Source organism: Elephantulus edwardii, unplaced genomic scaffold (genome assembly GCF_000299155.1).
Source record: "Elephantulus edwardii isolate Elephantulus edwardi_28Jun2011 unplaced genomic scaffold, EleEdw1.0 scaffold00014, whole genome shotgun sequence".
NCBI classification, from domain to species: Eukaryota; Metazoa; Chordata; class Mammalia; order Macroscelidea; family Macroscelididae; genus Elephantulus; species Elephantulus edwardii.
In genome coordinates, this window is record NW_006399764.1 from 17930560 (window position 1) to 17942805 (window position 12246).

Consider the following 12246-nt stretch of genomic DNA (forward strand, 5'->3'; position numbering starts at 1 on the left):
GAAGGTAAAACTTTAAGAACACACTTTTAATATTAGTACAAAAACAATGGGAAATATTTCTTTTACTGAAGTTTTTTGGAAATAAATTTAAGCACTAAGTATAACTTACATCAGATTCTTTTAAGCATAGGTATAATGCCTGGTCTGTGCAACTTGAAATGAATGTCTTCATTCACTATAATTTCAAAATGATACTGAGATACCTTTACATGTGTTCTTGGAAATGTTCACAATAAAAGTCTTCTCAAATCATGTTCTTTCAAATGCTATGCGTCTTCTTAGAGATCCAATTAATATATCTCTTGTCTTATTTTCACAGCAAAAGACCCAAGACTATATCCATAGATGAAAATATGGAGCCAAGCCCTACAGGAGACTTTTACCCCTCTCCGAATTCACCAGCTGCTGGAAGTCGAACATGGCATGAAAGAGATCAAGGTGAGTGATAAGAAGATGCCTCTAGGGATTTTAAGGTAAAATTGTAACTCATTACCTAAGTCTCATTTGGTCAAAGGTTTAAAATTGAACCGATGTGGATTATGTTTTATGAATCTATTTCAGTGATACTAGTTTTAAAGATAACATGCTCATCAAATGTCATCAGAGTAAAGTTACACAAAATTCCTGTTTGTTTTACTGGCTTTTTTTTAAAAAAAGGCAAAATTATCTATTAGAGCCCACTTTTATGTATGTGACCGATTGTGGTCTGTGGGCCTTGGGTGATTAAACTGCAGCAGAAAGAACTCAAGTGCTGAATGAATTGGATCAGATGTTCCTCTGGGGTTGTAGGGTGCCATTCACTGAGTTAGAAATGACTCCTACCTGACCTTCCAGAAAGTTTTCAGAGGCTTTAAATCAGACAGGAGGAGATTGCCCATCTTTCTTCCTGGGAACAGTTAGTAGATTTGAACCTCTTGCCTTTGGGTTTGTAGCATAACTCCTTATCCACTAGGTCAGAGCACCCCTATGTGAGGAGCACCCCATCTTCAGGCATTTTACAGATACTGGCAACTGAAGTACCCTTCAGAGGAAGCCATCTTTAGCTCTCTCTGGGAGAAGACAGAGTATTACTCTGAAACAAAGTCTAATATGAGGTAAATAGGTACTTTCAGATCTGAGTTGATGATCTAGTTATGCTTTCCAGATAAAATCATGACCCACTTCTAGGGCAGCTTCAACAACGAAACTTGAGAATATAGGTCTAATTAAGCCTTCTGAGTTCAGACTTCACACTATTCCTTCTATAAAGTTGATTGGATTAAATAGGTTTCATCATATACACTTGAACCTTCTCCTGTTTCCCCCAATTATGTGGAGATCATTAAACATGGAAATAAAAAATAATCGCTAATTACTGATTGTATGTACGCATTCACAGCCGCCAGTGTGTGCACAGATGCTGTATTCTTTTGGCAGCCTTTTTCTGTGTTTGAAAATCATCTCAAATGAAATTCTGAATTTTTATTAAAAGTGAAAAAAGAAAGCAGCTTTTTATCCTGGATTTTTCAGCCCCAAACTTGGGTGTGTACATGTTGAGTAATCTCAGGAGACAAACAACTCTCCAGTGTAGCAATTCAGGCTAAAGTCAAGAGTCCTTTGTTGATAATTAGGATTTTTCTACAGAGCGACAGAGAGGTTAAATAACGGTGAATAATTGTCTTGGGGGAAATCGGATTTGAGTCAGATGGTTCTACAGGACCATGCTGGGATTTTAACTGTAAAGAATGAAGTGGTGTGGGAGTATCTGACTGAGAGAAACACACCACGGGGCATAGGAGCCTTGAGTGCATGTGCCTGGGCACTGGGCCTGTGCGAGTAAGCCTAGGAAGGTGCTGTCTTCCAGGATTGAAGATCATCTGGGCACACGTGGCTCTTCTTATCCATTCTTCAAGCTGCAGGCAGTGTCATCTCTATAAAACACACGTAACTCTATGTCAGTCCTTACGCCGAGCCCTTCTGGGACTTTCCCTGGTCTCAGTAGCCTCATCTGTAGGAGGTGGACTGCTGATTCCAAAGCCACCTTCCTCTGGTGATTTGAATCCATCAGGCATTCCACAGGAGAAAGATGTGTAATCTCCTCCCATGCTCTTGGAAAACCCATTGGAGGGTCGGTTATGAGTAGGTTCCAATTTGACCTCAGTGAGTTTTTAGTAGAATTTTATGACACTGTTGTTTTGTACCATACAGTTGGAAACAACCCATAGCTGACTATCCAGTGGGTTTTCAGAGGCAGTGAGTTGCACAGAAGACTGCCCATAAATTGGCCTGATTTCTAACCATCTTTTCAGCCTTAATGGGTTTGATTCTGACTCCCTAGCAACTCTGTTATTAGGTCCTCTGGAACATTCTTCCTTTGACTCTTCAGCTAGCGAATTCTTTGTCATCATTCAGGTGTTTCACCTAAATAGTGGAATTCCAATCTGAGTTAGTTCTTACTGTTTGATATGTTGTTTCTTTTCTCTTTTGACACCCCGTAGCACTGTTCTCAAACTGTAGTTATATATTTTCTATTTGGATATATTTCTTATCTGGATATTTTGGTGCACTCTGAGGACAGGAACTTTATCTGTCTTGATTGTTCCTGTAGCCAGCAGAGGCACAGTGCCTGGCAGACGGGAGAGGTAGCATAACTATTTGTCGGATAAATGAACTTGCTAGAACACCAATCTCAGTAGGGAAGACTAAAAAATCAGAGACATTCATAAGGTTGCAGAAGTCAGAATAAAAACAAATCCCTCGATCTTTCCTATTTTATTGCTTGTTTTACTGACATTGTCAGTGTATTCTAAACAAAGCCAGAGTTTGCTTGTCAGAAAATTCTTCTGGCAACTATTCGAATGGTAATAATGACAATGTTGTGCATGTGTGGGAATGGCTGTGTTGTTCAGGAGTGTCGGTGATCTATATTATAGAGAGTGTCACATTGTAAGACTTCCTCTTTCAGCCCGTTTAAGAAAGCCGATCTCAAATCATATTAGAAAACATTTTTGAAAAGTAGACGGGAAACTGTCATTCTTTCTCATTGTGAAATCATTGTATTGTCTTGCGATTTTCTTTTGTCAGGATGACTAGAATTATTGGAGAAGTCTGTAAAGACATATTATATTAAGAGGAAGAAAGAATGATCCATTCTTAAGTGTTAATTTAAAAAAAAATCTCTGTCACTTTAATTCTGAAGACCCTGAAGACTTTGCAATGTGCACAATAAGCTATTGTGGGAAAGAAGACTTCAATGACAATGAAAAACTGAGGGCAGTACAGTACTATCTTTATACATTTGCTCATCCCAATGCAGCTCTTTTGTTCTTAGAAAATTACTTTTTAAAACATTCGCAAAGCCAAGTGCCCTGTGGTTGGACGTGTCCATCTTCAACTGTTCTTTAGACTCACCTGTCTGTTTGGAGGTTTCTAGGTACATCTTGAGGACCAAGCCAGTATATTTATAATGACTTACACCTCGTTTTGTTTCTCCCACATAGTCCCTTCACTAATTGGTACTCATAAACTTCTTACTGATTTGTGAAAATATGCTTGATTTAAAACTGGCAAAAATGTTTAAAATTTTCTGCTGATTGCTTCCTGACATGCCTTATTCTGTTAGTGTAAATTTGGCTTTAAAATCTGTTCTTCCCATAGCCCTTTTCAAAATTGATCTTTGAAATATGAAAACCAAAGATTTTCCTCACCTGAGTCAGTTGTGCTATTTGCCTATTAGTGTCCTTATCTTGAAATCATTGGAGTGACCCTTTTCTGCTTCTGTTATAAGAGGATAGCAAAAGATTTAGATATTGTTTTATTCTAATTTAGCTTACATTCATAGAAATAAAACATTGTCTTTCTATGCTCAAGAATCTGATAGAATACAAATTTCATATGTTTGAATATTTGAAATATTTTTAATAAAGACCAACTTTGTCACTCTCATAATAATAATCCCAGAATCATCTAAGTCTGAATGTAATACTCTTCAAATATTATCTAATAAGCATTTAGTGAAGAAAACATGTCACAGTAAATGTAATATACAGCTGTGTATTTCTGAAAGGAAAATGTAACAGATTGTCAGTCTTAAGAGTGTTTAAGTAACTTGTAGTCTAAGATAAAATATAAATTCTAAAAGATTTTTATGTAGTAAACTTTTATTCCTGTTTACACATTTAGGATTTGAGATAATTTTGGTTCAATTAACATTTATCAAATGCCTGATATATGCCAGGAATTTTTCTAGGCATTAGACACACAAATATGGATAAAATGAGTTTCTAGACCTTGACTTGATGAGAAGGAAGAGAATATTTTCCTGTTTATGAAAAAAAATTGACAGAATAAATCATATCTGCCAGATTATGGAGGAATCATTTCCATACTTAAGAACTAGCTTACTTTTAGGGACTTTGAGAGGTTAATTTTTACCCTCATCCAATAAATTAGCATGTTAGCAAAAACGAGTACCACTTTAGTAGTGATGTATTGTTTTGTAATTACAACTGTAAGAATCTATATATCTATATCATCTGTGTCTATATCATTTCTATCTACCTATCCATCCATCCATCCATCATCTATAAAATAAAAGTTACTATGTTCTTATGTACTGTTGAGTTAGAACCTACCCAGAGCTGTCTCTCCAGTGGGTTTTCAAAGGCAGTAAATCACACAGGAGGGGATCGCCCATCTTACTTCCATGGAGCAACTTGTGGATTCAAACCACCTGCCTTTGGGTTGGTAGAACGAGTCCTTACCACTAAGCACCCAGAGCTCTCTCTTAGGCAGTGTTTCCTGTTTGTCATTGGTACTCTCAACTCATTGCCTTTGAGTTGGAATCTACCTATCGTTGATCCTGCGGTGAGTTTCTAAGGTTATAAATTGAAGGGAAGGAAATTAACTGGCCATTTTTCTTCCTCCAACCTGCATGCTCTTTGGGTGAGCAGTGGAACTCTCAATGGACTGTGCTACCAGAGCTCCCTAGAGAGTAACAGCAACAACAAGACAATAACAACCCTAAACACACACATACACACATTATTGTTAGACACCGTCGAAGCGACTACAACTTACAATGATCCTATGAACGACACATCTGTATCTTGACATATCCTGCACCATTCTCATGATCTCTGTCATGATCAAGTGCATTGTGGTGGTCACAGCCCCAGGACATCTCATTGAGAGTCGTCTTCTACCGACTCTCAACCTTTCCGTCATATGGTCTCTCACCAAGCACTGATTCTTCTTGACGGTATGCCTAAAGTAAGATGAAGTTCTCCATCCCTACCTCTGAGGAACACTCTGCTTCTACTTCCTTCAGTATAGCTTTTTTTTGTTCTTGTGGCAGTCTATGGTATGTTCAATATTCTTTCCCAACATCACAATTCAAAAGCATTGGTTCTTCATGAGTATTCATTATTTAATGTCCAGCTTTCAACTTTCAGATACATATGAAAAAGTTGAAAATGCCATGGCTTGGGATCAGGTGTGTGCATGTGCACACTACACACACACACACACACACATAAGTCTTTAAATTTACTATTCTGTAATATAAAGGAAGTACTGATGGCTGAGTGGCAAAAAGCTGCACTGCAATCCCGAAGGTATGTGGTTCGAATCCACCAGCTGGTCTGCGAGAGAAGGATGGCCTATATCTTCTTATGTAACTAACTGCCTCTGAATACCTGCCAGAGAGTCAGCTATAGGTTGGTTCCGACTCCATGGTACACAACAACAGCCTTAGTCTCCTATGCTAGGGTTTTTGAAATTTTAGTCTGCTTTCATATCCTAGTGATGTATGTGTGATAATTATAACGAAAGTTTTCATTAGCAATGACGACTTAGTGTTTGTGGTGTTTCAGTTTGCTTTTTTGTAAAGTTCTGTAGAGAAATAATAGTAAATGTCAAAAGAATTGAGTAAGGGTTAGGGTTAGTGAAAGAGAGGAAGACCCTCAAGGGGATGATCTAACATAGTGAATACAGTCATGGACTTGAACCTGGTAGAGATCTTGATAATGGCATAAGATAGGGCAAGATTCCACTCTTGTTTATAGGATAGCTGTGAGTGGTTGACTATGTGGATCACAACATATTGTGGCTAACCCTTAGGAGCATGGGAATCCCATAACACCTGATTGTCCTCATGCACCTGTTAGACCCAGATTTTGCCATCTGGAAACACTGCATGGTTGAAAACCAAGAATGGACTGTGTCAGGGATGTGTCCTTTCTCCATCCTTTTTCAATCTATATGCAGAACAGATCATTCGGGAGGTTGGATAAAGATGAATGTAATAGGGTTGGAGGAAGACCAATATCTAGATGGGGATGTAGATTGAGAGTGTTTCTTAAGATTGTGGCTGGAGAATATTTTGGGTCCACATTTTATATCCATGCTTAGGAAAAACCCCCAAACTAACTTGTTGCTGTTGAGCCAATTTGAATTAATAATGATATAAAACAGAAAAAACCTGACTGATAGTTTCCAAGGTTGTAAACCTTTACAGAAATAGACTTCTGCATCTTTATTCCTCAGAGGAAAAAGAGTTTGAACTACTGACATTTTGACTTGCAGCCAAATTCGTTAACCATTGTATCACCAGAGCATGAAATTTGAAAAAGAATGCTATGGCCCAGACCAAAGTCTTAAGATTATTTTTAAGATTTTCCTGGAACTCTGGGAACTGGATGAATGAACAACTTCTAAAGATTATTGAATAAATACTATCTGGAAGTCATTAATAGTCAAGTCCTAGAGAAAGGCTTAATAACATTACTTGAAGCATTCTATGAAGACCAGGTTAAAAAAAATCAACAATGTGTTATATTCCTAGTGATTTTAATCACAAAGAATAAATATGAGATGTAGAAATACAGTAACAGAGTCACTGACCATCCACAATCTTGTTGTTGTGTGATGTTGAGTAGGTACTGACCCGCAGCTGACCCTCAAGCGGGTTTTCAGAGTCAGCAAATCGCACGGGAGGAGATTTCCCATCCTTCTCAAGCGGAGCAGCCGGTGGACTCAAACCACATATCTTTGGCAGTGCAGTGCAGCTTCTTGCCGCAAGGCCACCAGAGTTCCCGAATAGGGCTTGTTAAATCATATGGTAGGTGATTTGGATGTTGTGTGACCACCTTGTAATTTGGCCCATCTTTTTCCTTAAACATCTCTAACAAGCTTTATGCCTTAGCAGTTTGTGTTTGGTCCTGTGTCCAGGTCATTATGTGTTTCTTCACATCTGATGTAGGTCCATCTCCTTAGCTTTATATCTTTGTGTGAAGCCATTCTTTTCAGTTTGAAGCATTTCCTCTCTCTTTTTGAGAGTCCTCGAGATTGTCAAGGGTGCTCTGGTGATGAGACCATAGAGAGCTGCACTGCTAACCCATAGGCTGTTCGTGTTTGGCAGTTCGATTCCAGTAGCCTCTCCATCAGAGAAAGATGGACAGCTAGCTCCTATTCACGCCCTTGTGATTTACAGCTTCCGAAACCAGTAGAGGGTCAGTGTGAGTCGGAGCTGGCCCAGCAGCGATGGAAGACAAGCACGATTGTTGGGTGTGTGACTCGGGGACAGGAGCATGCTGGGTTCCCACCTTTGTGATGATTTCACTTACGATTGATGCTTCTGTGCTGCCTCCCACTTGTGCTGTCTAGCACGGGCTTTGCTGCATCTGGGAGCCGTGATGCATTTCACAGTAATATTATGTAAAGAAAATGGAACAGATTTTTTTTTAATGCTCCAACACTCAAGCAATGTGTGAAAATTGGATACTGCTGCCTATGAGTTAAAACTTACACTGTTGCACATTAACTTTTTTAGACAGAAAGCACAGGGAAATACATACATAAGCCGGTGACTTGGGATTTTATTATGAGTGGTGAGACTTACGTGTTATATGTTCTCTATACACTGTACAGTTTTATACCTGGCAACACTGTCATTGTTTTAATTGAATAATTTTGATGAATATCATCAAACATTTTTATTCATACATGAAAACAAACATTTTATAAATAAAAATGGACATTTGTTTTTTGAAGAAAGGTAGTTTTAAGTATATTGTTGTTGTGGCCCATTGAGTTTGAGCTGACTCATAGCCGACCTTCCAGTGGGTTTTCAAAGGCAGCTAGTTGCATGGCAGGAGATTGCTCAGCTTTCTGCTACAGAGTTGCTGGTAGATTCGAACTGGGTACCTTTGGGATTGTAGCACAGCTTATTTCCACTAGGCTCGCAAAGCTCCCTTTTAAGTATGTTAAAAGGTATAATTAAAATAATTATCATACCTAATCAAATATCATGACTTGAAGGAGTTCTGAGGGCCCATTGTGTAGGGAGCTGTGCTGCCAACCCAAAGGCTGAGTGTTCAAATCCACCAAGTATCCGTTTATACGTTAGTTTACTTCTCATACTTTTATTTCTTTTTTTACATGGTTTTATTTTATATTTATTTGCATACAAAATTTGTGTAAATTGTGTTTCACACATTCTTTCACTCACATTGTGCTTCATACAATCATTCCCATAAATTGCGTTTCAGAAAACAAATGACCATTGTTCTTTGCCCACTTTCACCTCATCTTTTCAGGTCTTCACTGGATCTTTCCTAATTCCTTTTCTCCCTCTCTACACTCACCAAGCTCTGCAACCCTGTGATCCACCCCTCCCCACACTCAGCTTCCAACCCCTCCTTTCCCCTTTGAACTTTTATATATGTCTTAGTTATTCTTCTTTTCCAATAATGGTCTTATGCAGTATTTGTCCTTAAGATACTGAATTAGTTCATACAACATAGTGCTCTCTGGCCTCTCCCATGTGTATAGTGTTTTTCTAAATCATTGCTTTTGAGTGTTGCATAGTACTTCATCATATGTATGCACCATGATGTATTCCATGTACTGTGGTGTTTTCCATTTAGGTACCATAATTTCTCAACCCATTTATATGCTTATGGGCATTTGAACTGTTTCTTTGTTCTTGCTATTATGAATAATGCTGCTATGAATATTGGTGTATAATTCTCCATTTGTGTCTCAGTTCTGTTTTCCTCAGGGTATATTCTTATTAGTAGTGGAATAGCTGGGTCATATGGAATTTATGTATTAAGCTTTCTGAGGAAATGCCAAAGTGCCTTCCAGAGTGGCTGTAACATTTTACAGTCACACCAACAATGTATGAGAGTTCCAATCTTGCCACAGCCTCTCTAACATTTATTGTTTGCTGTGCTGATAAACTTTGCTACTGCTACTGAGGAGAGACGGTATCCCCTTGTGGTTTGGATTTGCATCTCTCTGATTACATTTCTTCATGTATCTGTTCACCATCTGAATGTCTTCCTCTGTGAAAAGTCTTTCCATGTCTTTGCCCATTTTGTAATTGATTTATTAGTCTTTTTCTTGTGGAAGACCTGTAGGATTCTGTAAATTTTCGTATGAGGCCCTTGTCTGAGATGGCATTGCCAAATACTTTTTCCTCAATCAGTAGAGTTTCTTTTCACCCTATTGGAAAAAGGGGTTTTTTTTTATGCACACAGAGACTTTATCTTTAGAAGGTTCCATTCATCGATACTATCCTCTCCTGATTGTGGGTTTTGGACTTTATTTACCAGCCATTTTATACTATAGGCTAGGACTTCTAAGTTTCGTCCCATTTTGTCTCTTATGACCTTATGGTTTGGGGCACTACTAAAGTCTCTGATCCACCTTGAGTTGTGTTTTGTGTATACTGTGAAACTCTGTTGTCCTCTTCGGTCTATGGACTGGCCCCAGTGGTGACCAGGTATCTTGCAGCTGCTTCCCTCCTGGGGAGTTGCAGTCCTGTCACCCACTAGCACTGCAGTGTGCTGGCCCTGAGAGTGAATGTCTCACCTGATTGCACAACAGTCACCTGTTATACGTGATGTACCTGTCGACTGCTAGAAGCTGTTGTGTTCACTATGTTTTGTCCTCAGGTTGAGAATTATGACTACTAATTTAACTGTATGAGACTACAGTTTATCTACAGTTGGATGCTGCCTATACCGTATATAACGGTACCAAAATTTTGAATAAAATAGAGATACGAGTGCTTGTCATGGATAAATATAGGCAGGAGCTTGTTTGAGTTTAACATGTAAGCGCATTTTGAGGGAAAGTTCTCCCCATAGTTTTTTATTATGGAAAATATAAAAAAGGACTGTGGTGAACCCTGGTGGTCCACTGGTTAAACACTTAATAGCCACCAGAGACAGCCATTTGTATCCCCTGGCCACTCCGTTGGAGGGGTCTGACAGTTAGCTCCCATCAAGGTGCAGACTTAGGAACTCCATGGGGCAGGTCCAGTCTGTCCTGTGCATTCACTATGTGTCAGACTCTACTTAGTGGCAGTGAGTTTTGTTTTGTGGGTTAGCGAGAACTTCATGCATGTTTATGACATGGGAGTTTAAACTTCTTTCATAGTGTATTTTATCCATATTAGCTGCACTGCTGTAGTTGAAAAATCACATGAACATCTGCAAAACTCAAAGATAAATTTTCAGTGAAAGCTATAGACAAAATTCCTCACATTGTTTACTGGTTACTAAAGCTGATGCTTCATCCATGTGTTCTAATCAGGAATAGTTGTTTATGCTACAAAACTTGTGTATGTGTTAGGACAGATACTAATTCATTTGGGAAAGGCATATTCATATTTCTATGCTTAAGAACCTTAACAATTTGGAAAAATAACTTTCCCCCCCAAATCTGCACAGAACAGAATTAATTTTTTAGAATAACAATTTGCTATTCAATAGTAGGTTTCGAGATGGATGGAATATAACTTAAAATAAGAGTGGAAAACCCCATAATAAATGGGACGGAGTGTGTGCTTTTCTATCATAGAGGGCCATGAACATTCTCTTGGATAAATATGGGCAGTGATATAAAGTTATATTTCAAATTCTTTTCAATATTAACTTCCTACTCCAGCTTTTTTTTTTAATCAGGTCAGGGTATCAGTTTTTTGAGTTATAAATTACCAAGATTGTACATAGTAAGAAGATGATGATGGTTTTGGGACAGATCACAGAATCCTGGAACCACTAGGTTGATGTAGTTCAAGCTCATTACTTCACAGCTAAGCACACCTTGAAAGGAGTGACTGTCTTTTCTAAGTGTCCACAGTATTTACAGCAAATCCTTGGTCTTCAGTTTTAGAGACTTCTTTTCCGTTTTGTTGTCTTACATCCTGATTAGAGAATTGATGTGCAACTTTACTTCAGTATGAATATGGAAAAATGGAGCATTGTCAATATTTTGTTAATATAGTTTTCCATTCTGGGGAAGTATTTTAACGTATATCTCAGCCATCTTGCCATTTCCTCTTTAAATAGTTTTATTAGGTTTTTCAAAGAGAAAAGGACTTTTTGAAAACATAACAATTACATAATTATACACTTAACAAATATAATGATAATTTATTAATATTGTATAGTTTATAGCCTGTGTTTAAATTCCTCAGAATATCTCAGAGTTGCTAGTTTATTTGAATAATGGGGTCCATAAATGATTTTTGTATTTTCAGCCTGTTTTTAATGTTTAGTGGACCGCATTCCTTTTTCTATATCATTTATTTGTTGAGGAAACTGTAAAACTGAAGAAAGTTTGGTCAGCACTTATATGCAAATGAAGATGAACTCTTACTGCTATTTGTGGCTACTCTTTCTGTAGCATTTACTCCACGTCAAGCACTGGATAAGGGTTGCATATAGATTTAAAAAAAAATTTTTTTAAAGTCCTATAAAATGGGATTTTGGTCCATTTTAGGGGTCATGAACCAATTATTTGAGTGACTACGAAACTTAATGTATATCATACACGTAAGTTAGCAGTGGTTGAATGGAGTTCTTTGTGTATCTAACACCATAATCTGATTCACAAGTTATGTATATACTGCTTGCCAAGTAAATGTTTAGGAGGCTATGCTTCTGCTTTTGAAAACTTGACACAAAATATCTATTATTATGGTGATTCTGGACTTTTTCCTCTTACCTGCTAGTACTCACTGGAGATGAGTGCACATCCTTTCTGAGGGCACATCATGCTTCCCTGTTGTGGGCTCTGCAGCCTCTTGGAGCGATTCTTGGGCTGGATTTAGGATAAGACTCTTCTTCACTTATATTCTTTTTGGTTTTTTTTTTTTTAAATAAAATTTTTCTTTTATACTGGCTTACTTACAAAGTTCGTATACATTGTTTTTCACACCAGACTCTTCAGATTGTTGGGTTGGGTTCAAGTTAA

General features: G+C 38.0%; 1 protein-coding gene across 6 annotated transcripts in view; it reads left to right on the top strand.

The window, feature by feature from the left end:
• The window catches only part of NFIB (nuclear factor I/B), a 290118-nt gene that overhangs the window by 206979 nt on the left and 70893 nt on the right, over nucleotides 1–12246 (top strand). For all 6 annotated transcript variants that reach the window (XM_006881291.1, XM_006881292.1, XM_006881293.1 and 3 more), the window contains one exon: nucleotides 320–438. In XM_006881291.1, the coding sequence (XP_006881353.1) occupies nucleotides 320–438 (119 nt within the window). The remainder of the gene's footprint in view (nucleotides 1–319; nucleotides 439–12246) is intronic.